Source organism: Felis catus, chromosome E2, assembly GCF_018350175.1.
Source record: "Felis catus isolate Fca126 chromosome E2, F.catus_Fca126_mat1.0, whole genome shotgun sequence".
Classification (NCBI taxonomy): domain Eukaryota; kingdom Metazoa; phylum Chordata; class Mammalia; order Carnivora; family Felidae; genus Felis; species Felis catus.
This window is the reverse complement of record NC_058382.1, coordinates 30,993,257-31,012,115: the sequence shown is the minus strand read 5'-3', so window position 1 is coordinate 31,012,115 and position 18,859 is coordinate 30,993,257. Positions and strand designations below refer to the sequence as shown.

General features: G+C 38.5%; 1 protein-coding gene across 12 annotated transcripts in view; it reads right to left on the bottom strand.

Moving 5' to 3' along the window:
- CHD9 (chromodomain helicase DNA binding protein 9) overlaps positions 1 to 18,859 on the bottom strand; it is a 236,562-nt gene that overhangs the window by 18,559 nt on the left and 199,144 nt on the right. For 8 of the 12 annotated variants that reach the window (XM_045046396.1, XM_045046397.1, XM_045046394.1 and 5 more), the window contains 10 exons: positions 18,181 to 18,284; positions 17,587 to 17,704; positions 16,666 to 16,723; positions 13,122 to 13,164; positions 11,717 to 11,936; positions 8,984 to 9,186; positions 4,793 to 5,701; positions 3,634 to 3,797; positions 2,245 to 2,517; positions 1,337 to 1,505 (listed from right to left, as the gene is read on the bottom strand). In XM_045046396.1, coding sequence (XP_044902331.1) covers positions 1,337 to 1,505; positions 2,245 to 2,517; positions 3,634 to 3,797; positions 4,793 to 5,701; positions 8,984 to 9,186; positions 11,717 to 11,936; positions 13,122 to 13,164; positions 16,666 to 16,723; positions 17,587 to 17,704; positions 18,181 to 18,284 — 2,261 coding nt within the window. The remainder of the gene's footprint in view (positions 1 to 1,336; positions 1,506 to 2,244; positions 2,518 to 3,633; positions 3,798 to 4,792; positions 5,702 to 8,983; positions 9,187 to 11,716; positions 11,937 to 13,121; positions 13,165 to 16,665; positions 16,724 to 17,586; positions 17,705 to 18,180; positions 18,285 to 18,859) is intronic. The other 4 variants (XM_045046399.1, XM_045046402.1, XM_045046400.1 and 1 more) reach the window with 3 other exon arrangements.

Genomic DNA, 18,859 nt, shown 5'->3' with positions numbered 1-18,859 from the left:
ATTTCTGATACTGCACTTTAAAAGGGACACAGACAAATTAAAGCACACTAGACCAAGATCAAGAAAACAAAACAAAACAAAACAAAACAAACTTCTTATGGACTTCAGCACCTACAGAGCACACAACATGTGGCACTGATTTGGTATCTAACAAACACTACTGATTCAAATTGTTAAAAGGTTAGAAGAGATACAGTCCCAAAGAGGAGGAGATATGATCATTGCTTTCAAAATGTTAAGATGATCATGCAAACATAGGAATAGGTTAATTCTCTGATGCCTTTACTTTTTTAATAACTAAAAAAATTTTTTTAAAGTTTATTTATTTATTTTGAGAGAGAAAGAGAGCACAAGTGGGGAGGAGAACACAAAGAGGGAGAGAGAGACTCCCAAGTAGGCTACATGCTGTCAGCCCAGAATCTGATGCAGGGCTTGAACCCACAAACTGTGAGATCACGACCTGAACTGAGATTAAGAGTCAGACATTTAAATATTAAAAAAAAATATTTATTTATAAGAGAGAGAGAGAGAGAGCACACAAGCGTGCACACCAGTGGGGGAGGAGCAGAGAGACAGACAGACAGAGGGAGAGACAGAATGTTAAGTAGATTCCACGTCTAGTACAGAGCCTGATGCAGGGCTCCTTCTCATGAACTGTGACATCATGACCCGAACTGAAACCAAGAGGCAGACGCTCAACCGCCTGAGCCTCCCAGGCACCCCTTGTGACGCCTTTAAAGTCAGAATCTCAATCACTGAGAAAAAACAATTGCAAGCAAAATTTTCTTCTAAGGAAGAAGGAATTTTGTGGTAATTAGAGCTGCCCAGTAATATAAAGGGCTGTTTAAGGTAGTAACAATCTTTTTCCTGTAAATATTCCATGAGAATGAAAGATTGTCTTTCAGGGATTAGTCATGACAATTCCTGTATCCTATAGACGACTGGACTACACTGTCTCTAAAGTCTTTCTAAAACTTCTCATTTTAACCTTCTCTACAAATCACCATTCATTTGTGGTTCAGGTGTTTGCTTTTAAATTCATAATTGCTTTTATACTGAAATGCTGTTTGAGCTTTTACCTGCATACAGGGACTCGACAGAATATTTCCACCCAAACATTTAAATCCCCCAAATAAAACTGCACCCTGCTTTAAAATGTCATATTAAACGCCTCAACAGGTATTTATTAAGAACTAAAATTATACTGATTACAGACTTAAAAGAGACCCCAACATTAGAGGATAGATGCCTTTTTATTAGAAGAATAAATAAAAGAGGATTTGGAAATGACAGCAGGAATATTTCCTACTGAGGCAATTATAGTGACCATATTCACCTGATACTGGCACGGATTTGGGAAAGGTGGCGAGGCTGGTCTCCGACGCACTCTGCAGTTCCCGAAGCCGAGCAAGGTACTGTTGCTGCCCCAGGGCACTGTCTTCGCTGTCGAACGGTCTTTTCTGAGCAAGCCCTTGCTTCTGAAACGTCAACTTCAAACCACCTTCCTGTTAACAAACACCATTATCAAGAAAGAAACAATTAAAAAAAAAACAACCCCATTTCAGGTTATTAAGAGAAATTTTTTACTTAGGAAAAGTGAAGTAAAAACCCTGAAACGTTAATCATCTTCCTATTCAGAAATGAACTAAAGAAAAAGAACGTCAACCAATTTCTATAATGAATATTACGTTTTCTGTCTTAAATGAAAAAAATCCAGGTACTACATACACTTTTCTGAGCAAAACAAAGTTTTACATGTGACTAGTAAATTGGAACACTATCAGCTTGAGACATACTTCTCTATGTACATTATTCATAGGACATTCCAGAGGACGTAACCCACATATTAGACACCGAATAATCAATTTAGCTTCAAAAATCATACTGAAAAATGAAATGTTACTGAGAACAGAGCATGCTAAATGTTTAAAAGAGAAAGTGCACTGACATACCATTTAAATATTATACAAAAGAACCAAAACAATTAGAATTTGTCAGACTGTTTAAGAAAGCATTCTTGATTGGCAGGACTATTTTCAGAAGTATAGGTAGAGAAACATTTAATGATGATCCTTCTAGTAGGATATTCAAGCCTAATAACCTGGATATCAAAAAGAAAACAATCCAAATACCAGAAAACAAGTATGTGAAGGAAGTAAGAGTGAGAGCAGGCAGCCACTTGCAGAAAAAGCATGCTGCACACGCAATCGCAATCGGGTCCTAGGGCAATAAAAATAAACATACGTCTTTGATTTTCACTGTAAACTCCTTTTCTCGTACATGCTTCTTCACCTTTGACATCTGTGTTGACTGATCGTGTTCTTCTTTAACACCGGCGCCTGGGGGTGTGGGTACACTGGGTTCGCTATATTCTGTAGCCGCGCCAGGGCTGTCCAGCAGTTTTGTGGTATAGAAAGAGGCCACTGTGTTGGCATCATAACTTCTTCTAGCTGAAGGCCACTTCCCTTTCAGAACTGTTTGACAAATACTGTCCAGCCGGTTGATCATCACACGATCCTGGAAAAGCATGCAAACATCTAAGTGTGGTTTTCATAGTCAGGCCAGCCCTTCGGAGATAAAATGGCTCTGGGCCTTGATGGATTTACCCCTGGTACAACCTATGTGCATTTGCTGTGTATACGTACTCTCACGTACATATGTAATTCCGTAAGAATTCAAGTACGAATTTCCATTGGAGTCCAAAAATATATGACAGAGATAGTCTTCTGTAATTTCATTTTTTATTTATAAAGTAGGTTTCTCGCCCAACACGGTGCTTGAACCCACACCCCAAGATCAAGACCTGAGCAGAGATCAAAAGCTGGATGCTTAACCAACTGAGCCACCCAGGTGCTTCAGCCTTGTTATTTTCATAATTATACAAGTAATACAAGTTCGTTGGAAAAATTCAATCAACTCAGAAGCAGGGAAGAGTAGAGTTCTCCACCTTCCCATTTCACAACCTCACTCCTAAAGGTAAGTACTCTTGTACTAGTCTAGCCACACTGACAGAACTGTATTAATCTGATCTGAACTTCTACCACTGAAAGTAGATACACTTAAGTGAACTTTCAAAAAAAATGGTTGTTTTAATTAATTTATTTTTGAGAGAGAAAGAGGGAGAGGGGGAGGGAGGGAGGGAGGGAGGGAGGGAGGGAGGGAGAGAATCCCAAGCAGGCTCCGCACCGTCAGCGCAGAGCCCAGTGAGGGACTCCACCTCATGAAGTGTGAGATCATGACCTGAGCCAAAAACAAGAGTCAGGCGCTTAACTGACTGAGCCACCGAGGTGCCCCAAGTGCACTTTTTTTTTAAGTCATAAATGGCTATGGTAAATTTCTTCAAGGAGACTCAGCTCAAAGCACCCATTCATAAACAAGCCCTTGAATATTGTATGTGAATGTCAGCATCCATTATCTCTTATTCTAAACATTCTAAGGTTATGTTGAGAAATATACACATTCAAGTACACCTATTTACTTGATAACAGTACTTGATACTTCTGATGCTAACACCAAAATGCCATCCTATGTTTTATAGTGACCTATTTTTCCGCACAGTAAGTTACCTACCATGAAAGCAACATAGAGAAACACTCAAAAAATGATCTGTCTAGTAAGACATTACTCATTTACCTTTGGCCAATATGAGGCTGCTAGCATGTATCCTCCTTGTAAGATATAAGCGGACTCTGGTGTCCCATTGTTCATCTGGAAGCTATCTTGGGTCTCATCCTGGGTAGTGCTCAGTGACGCAACACTTTCTTCATCATAGGCTTTCACGTGAGGGGTACCTTCTGCTGAGAACAATTATAACCGTTTTAAAAAGACTGCACAAAAAAATTTTATATATACTTTTCAAATCTTATATAATTATTCAAAGGAAAAAGTTAGAAGTAAAAACAAATGGCAAAAAAGGAAAAAAAATCCACCTAGAATACAATACAGTGCCCATTGTTTAAAAAAATTATCACAAAAGCAAAAAAAGTGGCATTAAAGAGTTTGAGGGGGAAGGGTTAACGAAATATCCCTTTCTGCATGAAAATTTGACCCTCAGTTAACCCTGTAGGTCTGTTTCCCTGGACACATATAAAGTCCAGAATGATAAAGTGCATTTGGACTGAGGGGACCATAAAAACCCGAGGAGTACACTGACATCCTCTCAGGAGGGGACCTGTACGTCGGGGCACGTCCTTGTGGCAACCCTGAAACTTGTGCTCACAGAGCCATTATAAGAGACGCTGGCTTCTGCAGGATCTGAGGCTCCTTAGGCCAGACTGGCTCTTGCACCCGCTCGCCATCAACTCATTGCCTTGCACCTGAACTGTGGGCTGCAGCAAGGACAGAGCCACCTGACACTCCTCTACAGGCAAACCGTAGTTCCTGTGTCGTTCTGAGGAGACAGCTGCCAAGGAGGGCCTATGATACTCTTGTTGGTCTGACGGCTTAATCTAAGAACCCTGCTGGCTGTTACAGAATATGATCTTGATGTGTTCACTGATCAGCATGTTCAGAAAAAAAAGGAACACCAAACTGAAGGTGATCACAAAGAAACCCATTATTGTATAAAATGTCTAATTTCTGTTTGATTAACCCGTTTTGCAATGCCTTGAATACTGAATAGGGAGTGTGCACCAGTAACACGAGTTTCCTTTTCGATAGTGCTTCTCTAAGAAAATCTGTACATATAAGACTTAGGTTAACAATTTTAAGCATGCTTAAGTTATGTGAACCGAATTCGTTTTCATTTTCACTTGAAATGTCTTAAAATAGCAAAAGCACTTTATGCATATACCTCGCTTTGGGACTTCTTCTTCTTCACTGTCACTTTCTTCTGATGAAGATGAGGAGGAGGATGATGAGGAAGAGGATGAGGATGAGGATGAAGACGATGCTGAAGAACAGGAGGAAGATGAAGAGGAACTAGAGCCTGATCGAGAGTCGGAACAAGAGGAGGAGGAAGACGAGGAAGAAGATGATCTGGAAGAACAGGATGATCTCTCAGAATCAGAGTCAGACTCAGAACTAGATTCGGATCCTCTTTTGTGGACTCGCTGTTTCTTAGAAGCTGGGTTTGGAGTTAGGGGTTCTGTTCTGGCTGCAACCATGCGTCTGTCTGTTTCACCTTTTCCACCAGATTTCTGGTCTCCAGTGGCCTGCGGTAAAACACCATTCTTTGGACTTACAGGCTCAGACTTTATTAGTGTCCTGGTTTCCTCAGAAGACATAGATTCTTCTTCAGAAGACTGAGGCTCCTCTTTAAGATTTTCACTTTTAACTTTCATATCCTCTAGAATAATACCTTTAGCATCTAGGAGCCTAGGTAGAGAGGTAAGAGGAGAAGCAGAAAGTGCTACTTGATATTGCTGTAAAAGTGGGGTAGAAGTCCTTGAAGGAGCCATCTTACTTTGACTGTAGTTCCTTTGAGCTGCCATAAAGGAGAGTTCGGGATCACGAAGAATGTGATAGTCTGTTCGGCTCACCCCATGTTTCGCAGCTCCAATGAGCAAGTCCCTATCATGAGGGCCACATTCCCACCAGACTGGTAGGTCTGGATTTGGATGGCAAAGCTTCAAGCGTTCAAACAATTGTGGATGTCGGAGGGCCTGTTCCCGTACTTTCCTTAGAAGTTCAATGCGATACAAAGTCCTTGAAGCACGTTCTTCTGTGATTGGCTGGATAAAAATATTTGGATCCACCAATTCTATGTTAAGACAAGAACAAAAACATTAATCTTGGAAACACTTTATTACAGAGTTAAACAAATAATTCAACTTCTAAAATGCAACTCTACTCGATATCACTGTGTAGTTTCCAGAATTTTTAAAATATTTTTAAATGAGGAAAAACACAAGTTTTTATAAGTACCAAAATCCATACATACAGTGTATAACACTGGATCTTCTGAAAGTGGGGAAAACGTAATGTTTTTGGGAAATATGTTAATATAACTAAGAATTTACTTTTATTTTTTTTTTTAATTTTTTTTTTTCAATGTTTATTTATTTTTGGGACAGAGAGAGACAGAGCATGAACGGGCAAGGGGCAGAGAGAGAGGGAGACACAGAATCGGAAACAGGCTCCAGGCTCTGAGCCATCAGCCCAGAGCCTGACGCGGGGCTCGAACTCACAGACCGTGAGATCGTGACCTGGCTGAAGTCGGACGCTTAACCGACTGTGCCACCCAGGCGCCCCAAGAATTTACTTTTAAAAAATTCCCTATGAGCTATGTCCTTACTAATCTGTGTCTTTTATTATTTTTTTAATGTTTATTTATTTTTGAGAGACAGAGCACAAGTCGGAGAGGGGCAGAGAGAGAGAAGAAGACACAGAATCTGAAACAGGCTCCAGGCTCTGGAGCACATAGCCTGATGCTGGGCTTGAACTGGGGAACAGCAAGGTCATGACCTAGGCCAAATTTGGATGCTTAACCGACTGAGCCACCCAGGCGCTCCACTAATCTGTGTCTTAATCAAAGAGACAAACACTTACTTGAACTCATTTATAAATACAAATTAAAGCTGTTAAATCATAGCCGATAAACAAACAGAAGTCCACATATTTCTAGCTGCACCAAGGAAATTCAGGGCATTGTGGTGAACTCACAGGAACACTTAAGGCTTTCTTAAAATTTCAGGGAAGTGCAGGAACACTGTCAAAGGCTATGTGAAGTAGTGGCTTGAGCTGGCTCGGTTTCAACATTAGATCTTGCTATATTCCTTTCGATGCGGTTATATCTTTGTGGGCAGAGATACTGGCAGTTCAAAAATCGACAGGGGCTTGTTGAAATAATGCGAGCCCACTTAAAGGAGCTGGTAGTGGCCAAATCTAGAACAATTTGAGTATCAAAATAATGAGAGTATTGGGTTCTAACCTACAGAGTAAAATAAATATCTAAGAGTCCATTCTGATATGAATAAGTAAATAATTGATCAACAGATGAAACGGAAACAACAGTTCTTGCTTGTAGCAGAATTCCACATTAAAAGCTGTTACACATAAGGATCTACTCATGGATACTAATGTCAATGGGTGGAAGTTTGAGGAGAAACAGGATTTGTGTGGTCTCAAAGTATCTCCTCAAGATATCTGTTAACTGCAGGGGAAAGGATATCAATTTTACACTGGAGAAACATGGCATAAACTACTGTAACCAAGCAATCAAGGGCAATACCATCAGTGTTAGCTATCTTGACATCACAAACCCATTGATATGTTCTGAGAGGGACACATCATTTCTCTGGTACTCTTGACAAAAATGCATAACCTCAATGCAATCGGGTCACGAAAGACAAGAGAGAAACTGAGGGTCTGTTACAGACTGTAGGAAGCTAAGGGGAAAGACCAACTAAATACAATGTGGGATCCTGGAACAAAAAAGGACATCAGTGGACAAACCAGTAAGATCTGACTAGGCATTCAATTTAGTTAACAGCATTGTACTGTTAAGTTTCCTAGTCTGATAATTATACTGTAATTAGTCATGTAAGATTTTAACATTAGGGGAGGCAAAGTGAGAGATGCATGGAAACTTCTGTGGTTTTTTGCAACTTTTTTCAAAGTATAAAAGTAGTTCAGAATAAAAAGTTAAAAAAAAAAAAAAAAAGACCATGCAGACATCAATGTAGAACAGGAAACAAGAGTGGGCATATCCATTCTACCTCCAGGATGTGACAGTTGTATAGTCCCTGACAGGTGTACACATCTCATTAGTAAGTAACTGCGGTTATTTAAGAAAGAAAAGTACTTTTTTTCTTTCAGCTTCTATTATGTTTTCAAACAATTACTAGATTGTTGGAAACAAATACTTAAGTTGTTTGGATCTAATTATTCATTAAACAGAACTTCTGGCCTCAGGTGCTGTGAAAAATTACTGAGACAGTAAGGGATCTATGAGCTGAGGAAGTCTGGAAAACTGATCTAAGTAAAACCTCACTCACATTTCTAACAAGAAAACTACCTTTTCGATCATTATTGTCAGTAATTAACCCTTTCTTTTTAAAAACTGGAGTCAAAGTGGTTAATTTATTCATCACGTTTTATATCGTTCGGGAATTAAGAAAATTAAAAAAAAAAGAAATGAGGGCCTCTCAGTAACCATGAATAATAGAAGACACAATACTTTGCTTTATCTCTTTAAACCCATGGATAGTCTCTCAAAAGACCTTTAAGGAGACTACTCTGGATTATCTGGCATTTGGGTAATCAAGTGATGGGCTACTCTATTCAGTAGACTGACAACAGATCTGTTAGGACATAAAATTAAAACAAAGCAACCAACCTACATGAAATTTACGTCCTTTTATTAGCCATTTATATTTTGACTACAAAATAGGATTAGGAAGCCACTGGGTTTAGCAGTCAGAAATCATATTCAACAAAGAATGGAGACAGCTGCTTATAATAGCATGATTGAGAGGAATTGCTGACAGGATGAGCGATTTCTCCGGGCTTCAAAGACGATGAAAGTCGCTCTCCTGAGTGAATCTGTCTTGCCAGTGCCTTGGCTGAGCATTAGCACCTCTGATTGGTTGTTCTCTTTTTTTGAAGGCTCTGGGTGATTTTTTTTTTTCCCTACTAAAACTCTTTGAAATGTTTTTAGAGAGGAGGCCTCATTCCTTGCAAAATTATTCACTGAATAAACCCTGTAAAACAGTTCCTATGAGATGGACTAAAACTACAGGTTAGTTCTGTTTATCTGAAGCTACTATTTATCTTCTACCTCCCCCCGATCATCAATCTAATATTGAATAAGCACTGGCTATTCCTCAAAACTCAAGGTGCAACTTTATTCTCTTTTGATCTAATTTTAATAGCAGAATTAACAAATAGGGGGAATCTCTGAACATAGTTAATTTACAATTTTGAAAAATAACTGATGTGTTGAATTAGACAGTATTGACATAAAAAAAGTTGGAAATTTCAGAATTTTAGGGATTTTTGCCTCTTTGACCAAAACCAGGAAAAAAAGAAGTTTTATACCTACCTTCTTTGGAAGGAAGACGACAAACCCTCCGACACATAGACATGAATGCATACAAATACTTCTCCAAACTATCATCAGTTTTCTTATGCAGCCTAGCCATAGCTCTAAATTTTGTCCAGTCAAATTGGCCTCTGTCAGGATCAAATACCACTCCAAATGTGGACACAACTCTATAAAAGTCAGCTTCTTCTCTTCTTGTCCATCTATTTTGAGTCAGATTAAAGAAAGAGCCACACTGGTCATTAAGATAAGTATTAATGCTGAATACAATGACTATAATAAAATTTAAAACATTTCAAATACCTAACACTTTAAAGGATTAAATGCAAGGGTACTGCCTTGCAAATATATGCTAGTTGACTCATCTGTCCAACCATGCTTCTCTTCCTTCAGAAAATAATAGTTTTTTGCACATCTACTACGTAAGAAAATATGCAGGGGATACAAGATTACGTAAGGCATGATGACCCTACCTTTAAGGAATCAGTGAAACATTTCAAACATATCCCTAGTATAAGGTGGTATGTTGTAGTTGTATGCATTCTAGGAAGCAAGGATTTTAGGAGAGTGCAGAAGATGGGAGGTCCAGTTCAGACCTGAGTGATCAAGAAAGCATCACAGAAGTAAGTGGCTTTTAAGATGGAACAAGGCTAAGATCAGGTAGGGAATTCTAGGAAGCAGACACAGTATAAGCAAAGTAGGAAGTAATCTACATTTGGGGGAGATGATGAGCATTCCAGTTTGACAAGGATATGGCTCATATTGGAGGCAGAAATGGGGTCTGATTATTAAACACTCCATATGCCTGGCTAAAAATAGTCTCTATTCAGTTGAAAGCTCCTAAAGATATTTTAAGAGGGTAATATTACCCTCACATACCACAAATCTCCAGTCTAACTTATAGACACTTTTCCCTGGTTAACTTAGAGAATTGTGAGAATGAGAAAGAGTGTATGAGACCTTCGAAAAACATCAACAGGCCATTTTTATCATAGTGCTTCATTAAGAAGATTCATGTAATAATGCTGCAAAAATAGCCTGGGAAACCGATTAATTCTTATAAAGCTTACACCTGAGTGACAGAAGTAGGAATAGAATAGAAAGGATGAGTTAAAAGACTACACAGAACACACAAAAATATGACATAGTGTCTACCCTCAAAGAACTTACAACTTAGGAAGACAAGACAGGGAAAGGAAAAACGTCCTTACAACATCTTGTATTAGTGTGATAATGAGTAATTTATTTGGATAAGTGCTATATGAGTACAGGAAACAGAATACTGTGAGCTGGCCTGTTTGAGAAAAAATTAATATAAGAGATAGGACAGGTGTTGGGCTCTGAAGGATGGGCTAGGTATGGACTAAAGAGGAGAAAGAAAGGTATCTCAGGTGATAGGAACAACATAAGCTAGGGTACTGAGTCAAGAATATGTAGGATATTATGGCAGAGGAAATAGTACTGGATAGAATTAGAAATGCATGCTGACATCTAAATTGAAGAGACTCTTGGACTGAGGCTTAAGAACTTAAACTTTATACCTACAGTAAATAAGGAGCCATTGAATATCATGAGAAAACTAGTATTTTAGGAAGATTGATCGAGATCTGACAGACCAAGGGAAAATGTATGTGGTTAAAGATGGCCATAAATTCTTTGCCGCTCTTCCCGTGGACAGGTATAATCTCTTTCCCTTTTCTTTTAAACTTCATTGGTCCTGTGACTTTTTTTGACCCATAGAAAGTGGCAGAAGTGATGCTTTATAATTGCTGAGACTAGGCCTTAAGAAATCTCCAGCTTTTATTGCCTTTGTCACTGGGAATGCTCCCTCATTCAAGCTCCCAGCTGGCAGCCCAGCACCAAATGCCAGCTGTTTGAGTGAGGCCACTTCCTACCTGCTGGCCAAAAAAACAGGAAGCAGAAGAACCACCTGGTCAACCAAGAGAATCATGGGAAAAAAAATACTGGTGTTTCAGTCACCACATTTTGCGGTGGGTTAAAATGCAATTGTAGGTAACTGAAACAGTGTATTTACAGAGATCTAGAACATTGAAAATCTTGTTTCAGATGAATTAAACTCTGGTTATGATGGATGTGCTGCAAATAAATACCAAAGAACAAAGATATATTTTCCAGAGAACATCCAAGGATCCAGGTTTAACAAGGAGGCCAGGCTATTGCTAAACATTGCTATTCTTTTCAGTGTAGTCTATCCTCTTTAAGAAGTTAAAGCTTTTGGGAGGAGAGTAGCATGACTGTCTTCTTAACAAGGACTTTTGCAGAAAGGTATACTATTTTTTTCTCCTTTGATATGAGTGGTTGCAAGGGTTCATCCTCTGTATAAAACAGATAAGGACTTGTCTTCCATACATTCTTACATTTCATAAATGTCAATATAAAGTAAGGTAGAATGGACTTTATTTCACGTAACTTAAATGTATGCTTTATTAAGAATTTAATTCTTGAGTTTGCTCTGCAATTTCATTTTTTTAATACCTCAGTATTCATAAATTACAGAATAATGATTAAATACAAAGAGTGCAAGGAACGATAAAATGCAATGATCTTTATCTGTTTGATATATTTGTGTGCATGCATAAAAGCACTTTGCTTTGACCAACTTCTCTATCTATATATGTTTTTCACAAAGTGAGATAATCACACTCTAAGAGGCTTCAGAATGAAAAACTACATTTAGATACTAACAATAAAAATTTAGTGCTACTGTCTTACCTCTGCTGTCTTTCTATCTTGGCTGCCATTTTAGGATTAAGAGTGGCTTCTTCATAAAGAGGCTGCATGACACTGGCAGGCACTGAGAACGTGGGCTGTATCTGTTGGATTTGTCTGTTTTTATTAGTACGCTGATATGCAGTGATGAGACGCCTCAAACGTGTGGTTAAAGCTGATTGAGTTGGCCAATAAATTTTATCACCCTCCATCAGCTGACCATCTGTATTTAAAGAAACTCATATCAATTAAAAAAAAAAACTAAAAAATGAAAACAATTTTGACCCTCCCCCTCCCACCAAACTAAACAGATGATGAAATGAAGCTCACAAAAAGAGCAAAATTTCCTTACTTAAAATATTTTTTCTTTCAATCTGATTATGTGGGGGGAAAAACCCACACAAACCAAACCTCTCATTATAAAAAAGTTTTCTTTTAACTACAGCTGTAAAAACATTACAACAAATTTTTACAGCAGCTCAAAGAAAGTAGGTCACAGTGGAATAAAGAACCACAATATTATCTATTGAACTTTGCTTGCACAGAAAATACAACTCTTGTATTTCCAGGCCTAATACGTTTTACTGCCTGGCAAATACTCACTTGCCTTAATTTAAATGAATTAAAAATCAAACTGAAATCTTTGGGAAGTTGAATACTGTAGACACTTTTAAGTAATGCCTTCTTCTGTATTAAATCTATCTCAATTTATGTGAGAATCAAAACATTTTAAAGGTCATTGGTGAGGAACATATATTATAAAAAACTCCCTATAACAATGCTGTCACTTTTATGCTCTTATTCACCTAATAAAGTGCAGGACCTAGCTCTCTGTTTCCAGGGAATAATCTTCTAATTACATACACCATAATTAAGCAGTAATCATTCATGCTAAGCCAATGCTATTCCTTCTTCCCTAGTCAAACTATGAAAAGATGAGGCCCGACTCCACTTGGGTGCCAGGTGGTAGTGAGTGTACTCTAATAGTATGTTTCTATCTTGATAACCAGAAGGAAGTAGAAGGAAGACCCTGCAAAGGAAGGCTTTGTAGAAAAGGGGTGTGAGAAAGAATGGACCCTAATGTGCATATGGAACTAATAAGTTGTTGGATGGGTTACTGAATTAACACTTTAATGATGAAATCCCATACGCAAATTTAATAATGTAACCATAAAATCATCAAAGCTTTGATTCCATAAAAGCTTAGTGAGTCACTGTGTAACTATTTGTAACTAAAAATACTGTTACATTTCCAATCAACTAGTATGTCTTATAATGATTACAACTGTCTTCAATAAAAATTTCATATGCATCAAACATCACAAAAGTGGAACAGTTTATTGATTTCATGGTATCATGAGAATGTGAATTTTCAATAATACTAAATAAAGAGATAAATGCAATGTACCTCCATCTGCTATAACAAGATCTCCTGGTGAAGAAACATCATCCTTTTAAAAGAAAACAGAAATTTGTCACAGGGTAATTGGGTCAAGATACACTGAAGAAGAAAAGAGAATCAGGTTTCTTAATATAGTAGTAGAGAACTTTTTGTAATAGAGTTTTTAATAATTAATTTATCAAAATTAAAAATTTTAATTTCTTGTTCTAAATTCCCACCCATTTACAACTTCTCTGTTGCCTTTTATACTTCAGACCAATTATTTTGCACTACAATTTTCCTCTTCCGTGACCACTTTTGGTCCAGTTACTTTCCCCCCACCCTTCCTCTACCTGCAAATATGCCCCAGGCTTTCTTGCTAACAGTTTTTTTTTTTTCGTTCCATATACCAACTTCCATAATTTATTCATTCTCATATCTGATTATTAGACAGCCAGCAAATCTTTTTTCTTTCAGCCTTGAACAGTTTGCTTGTGGTGTATATCTAATCTTTATCTGTCAAAAGAGCAGCTCCAATTAGGTATTCCAACATTACTGTAAACATATTCATAACTTTGGTGGTTTTATTCCAATGACTACTATTTTTTTAAGTTTATTTTAATTTATTGTTTATTTATTTTTTGAGAGGGGTGGGGGGGGGAGAGACAGAGAGGGAGAGAGAAAGAATCTGAAACAGACTCTGTGCTGTTAGTACAGAGCCCAACGTGGGTCTTGATCTCATGAATTATAAGATCACTATCTGAACTGAGATCAAGAGTCGGAGGCTTAGCCAACTGAGCCATCCAGGCACCCCAATTGTTATCTTTTTGAAGTTTGTTTATTTGTTTACTTACTTATTTAAGTCATCTCTACACTCAATGTGGCACTCGAACACACAACCCTAAGATGAAGAGTTGTGTGCTCTTCCAATTGAGCCAGTCAGGTGCTACCAATGACTACTATTTTCTATTGTTATTTTAGAAAAGACTGAAATTAGAACTACTGTCATTCCTTTTCAAGTGGGTCTTTTAACTCTGGTTGCTTTTAACATATTCTGTTTGTTCGGAACATCCGTAATTTCACTAGGATTTTTTTTTTTTTAATTTTTTTTTTCAACGTTTATTTATTTCTGGGACAGAGAGAGACAGAGCATGAACGGGGGAGGGGCAGAGAGAGAGGGAGACACAGAATCTGAAACAGGCTCCAGGCTCTGAGCCATCAGCCCAGAGCCCGACATGGGGCTCGAACTCATGGACCGCGAGATCATGACCTGGCTGAAGTCGGACGCTTAACCGACTGCGCCACCCAGGCGCCCCTAGGATGTTTTTTTTTAGAGTGGACTTAATTTTTTTTTATCCTGCCAAGATTCACTTTATTTCTTGAATCTCAGGATTCATGTCTTTCATTAAGTCTGAAAAATTCTCAGCTGGTATCTCTCTTAAAACAGGTCTTCTCCTTTATGCTCTCTGGCCACTCCCTCTGGAATACCTATTGGACATATACCAACCAGACATCATCATGCTATCCTCCTTGTCTCTAAAAGAGATTTTCGTATTGATTTATTGCCTCTCAGCCCTAAATTCATTACCTGTCATACCTTTTACGGGCCCTAAGAAAATGGATCTGGCCTCTTTAAATACTGTGTTTCACCAGCCAGTATGATGTCAAGCGTTGTCAGTAGTGGCAGCCAGAGACACAGTATGAGGAAAAGGGTTTTTCTTTTTTGGTTTGGGTGAACTCCTCCCGTGCTCACCTCTGCAGTTCAAGCAGCTTCTTTAAGTGCCTATTGGCTAGCGGCTTTCCCTGGTGACCTCGCCCTTGGGTGGTTGTCTAGTGAAGTGCCTCCAGTGAGACACTTCCCCAGGAAAAGGTCCCTTGGCAACCCTGGAGGGTAGACTTCGGCAAGTTCCAGAGGGTGGATTTCCAGCAAGTTTCGCCACCAATGAGGTGTGGCCACGCCCTCCGAAAAAAGTGAGGATCTCAGCCCTGCTGGACACGGGGCTCTTCCTTAGGTGCTCTGCATCAGCCCTCAGAAGAGTACCCACTCCTCCATTCTTCAGCATTCTCTTTACTTCTTATCAGCCAATCTCTCATCACTTTAATCCACCGATTACAGTCAATCATTCTACACACCTTCCCTGTTCAAATTGCTATGTGGTCTCTCTCTCCTGATTGGGCTAAACTGAGCCATTGTGCATACATTGTGGATCCTTTCCTCATATCTATTTTCTAAATAATGTCTTCTCTCAAGATCTGGGTCTAATCTGCCTCTCCAGCACAATGTTTAACCTACTTGTTAAGTTTTAACTTCTAATGACTGTATTTTCCACTTCTAAAGTTTTACATAATTCTTTTTCCATATGTCCCTACTCTTTTAAAATCAGATGCATCTTTCTTTTGTTCTTGGATCCTTCTTTAATGTCTTTAACCATTTAAAAATTACTTATTTTCTATTTTAATAGATCTATATCAGAAGTTCTTAGAGGTCTAATCCTGTTCTTTGTTGTATTTGCTAACATTTACTCCCGGTAAATTGTTCCTCATATTTTTAAAATTTTTGGATTTTGACCTCATTTCACAGAGGGTTTTATCTTCAGGACCAAGTATAGTCTACACTGAAGCTGTTCTTTTTCCATAATTCTTTTTCTTTATGTTTCTACTAGGTACCTCAGGGGTATTACCAGCTTGGGATCCTTTTATGTCACATTTTTGGCTCCAGAGTTCCTGGACCATGCAGGTGATGTAAAAGAAATCAAACCATAAACTCAAGAGAAAGCAGGCCTATGGCTAATGAATTCTCAGGGGAAACAATTTTTTTCCCTACCCAGAGCCCACGCTGTTTCTTGGTGCTGTTTGTCAGAGAGTGCTTTCCTCTGAGGGTTTTCATTCAGTATAGGATTTCCATTCTCACTGCCACACTCTGGCCCTCACTCTCACTTGTCCTCATACAGCCATCAATATCCAAGCCCCTTGGCCACAAAGACCAACACACCTTACCTGACAGTTACCACACCATCTAGTCCTTTACCATGCCCTTGTTAAGTACTACAGAATTCCTCATCCTTTTTAACATCACTTCCCCCACTCCACAGACTATTTTCTGTATTTTCACCAACTCTGCTTCTTCCTTTTGACTTTCTATAAACAGAACACATAGAACTATGTTTTCCCAGCTCAGAATTCCTCTACTCTCTACCTTCTACTTTAAACCCTTTATGTGGGTATAGTTTCTATCTGTTGCCATGTACTTGTAGTATCTACTTGTCACTCTCTGCTTTGGGATTTTTGCCCCAACACCGTGCTTCTTAGTTCCTAGCACTGCAGCACGTGGGCAAGCTCCACTTCATCCACACGCCAGCCCCCAGCTTGTCTAGAAGGGAGATCAGGCAAATTCTGAATGATTATTTGTGAGGTCTGTCAACCTAAGTGGATCACTAACTTAGCTGCTCTTCTGAAGAACAGAATTAGGTATAAGGAAAACATGAAAGAAAAACACACAAAAGAAACAGCAAACAAAAGAAACCATGGAGTGACTAGAATTGAGGATTTTAAAATAGGATCCAAAGCATACCTCCATATCATCTTTAAAGATAGCTGGAGCAGGTTTGTATTCTGGATCTTCCACATCCCTGTTAAAATACCAACAGATGCCACAATTACTGTACTGGACTTGAAACTTCTCTTGACAGGACAAATGGGAGTCTTGTTGCAAGGACCTTTTAGTGTGTTTTCAGACTGAAATTTCTGTTCTTTAGCCTGAGGACTCGAAGCCACAGCATGAAGGTGGTTCTATGGCAAGTCAGAAGAAAGCTACCTCTAATGGACTCTTACTACCAAGTTCACTTTTATTTTTTAATTTTTTTTTCAACATTTATTTATTTTTGGGACAGAGAGAGACAGAGCGTGAACAGGGGAGGGGCAGAGAGGGAGACACAGAATCGGAAACAGGCTCCAGGCTCTGAGCCATCAGCCCAGAGCCCGACGCGGGGCTCGAACTCACAGACCGCGAGATCGTGACCTGGCTGAAGTCGGACGCTTAACCGACTGCGCCACCCAGGCGCCCCCCAAGTTCACTTTTAAATGTGGTAATATTAACCTCAACATAGTCTCTTACTTTTCTCTTTTGGTAAGAAAACAAAGATGGTAAAGGCCCTTACTTGTTACAATGAACAACATCATATTTCTCTTCAACTGTAATATTCTTAGCTGTCTTCTTTCCTCTTATGCCCTCAGAATTTTATGGCCTTAATGGCCATGACCATTAAGAATGGAAAAATGAAGGACTCATCACAAGAATGGGTATGGGGCAGGTCCAGCCTCTTCCTTGATCATACTGTTGGATAAGCACTAACTTACCAGAGTATCATTAGTTCTTTCCGATTGTAAACTCCAATTCTCTTACCACTGCATTACTTAAAGATAAACATCACTGACAGAATATGTGATGTTGATAGAGATACATGGAGAAATCAAGACCCTGAAGTGCACATACCCATCCATATAATCATTTGCCCTCTGTTCTGCAGCAACTGCTTTCTCATCAGGTTTTCCCACTCTTTCCAAGAAGCATAATGCTGGGTCTGCTCGGATAGTGTTATATTTTTCATAACCTGGAGGGATCACCAATTGTGAAAGTAAAAAGGATAAAAAGAAAAAAGATGTATAAATATAAGCATTCCACACATTTATGGTAGATAATGTTCCTGGACTAAATGGACCATATATTAAAATGATATACATTAAGCATGTTTTCCAGAAATTATCACAAATTAATGATCTGGCATGTGTATATTTAAAAATTTAGATTAAGTTTATCAGTTAAAGCGAAAAAGAGGAAAACCGATCACACAGAACACACTTGACCTAAGAACTCTTCCTGAGGGGAAGTAATGTGAGACTTCTGCCACCCTTTCATGAAGAAGTGTAGTGACTGACAGACATAATTTGGTGGTGTATGCTGTACCTGACATTGACAATAATATGAGTGTTTCTGGAATAAAGCTGTAGGTGGAAATCATCAAACTGAGAACTAGTTGAATTATATTATACACAGAAGACGACTCTACCTACCTTCCTTCTCACTTACCATGTTTAAAAACTCCAATAAGAAGGGACTTATCAGCGTCAAAATCCCACCATTCAGCAGGAACTTCTGAGTGGTCTGGTTCTGGGACCCAAACATCAATGTCACTTTAAAAAAGAAATCACGATATGGCACTATGAATGATTACAAACAAGTTAAAGAGGAGGCAAAACTTTACCTAGTTTGTAAACAGCATTATGGTTTTTAAGAAAAAGATGTTAAGATTTCATTTCATTGATCTTTTTGTTTTCCATAATTGCCACCGATAAAAATTACAAAATCGCACAACATAAACAAAGTTAGCATAAAATGAATTAATATTCCTAAACTCAACAGAAGAAATGTTCTAACAGGTTTACTTTACTCTTAACAAAGCATATTCTTTCCACTGGTTTCCTTTAGATACAGACAAAATGTTTTATGGGAAAGTAGAATCTTATGTCAGCAAACAGCCTGACAAAAATCAGCTGGCTCAAGTATTTCATTTTGTACACCAGCAAACTGAGGCCCTAGAAGGGTAAATTAATTGCTTTGGGCTGCAAAACAAGTCATATCTCTTCTAGACTGCTATTGGTAAGAAAATCCCACTGAAAAATTAAGCATTGCTTACAAGTAAAGGAAAATGGAAAGTTGTTTTTTTTTTTCCTTTTTAAGTATTTATTTATTTTGAAAGAGAGAGAGA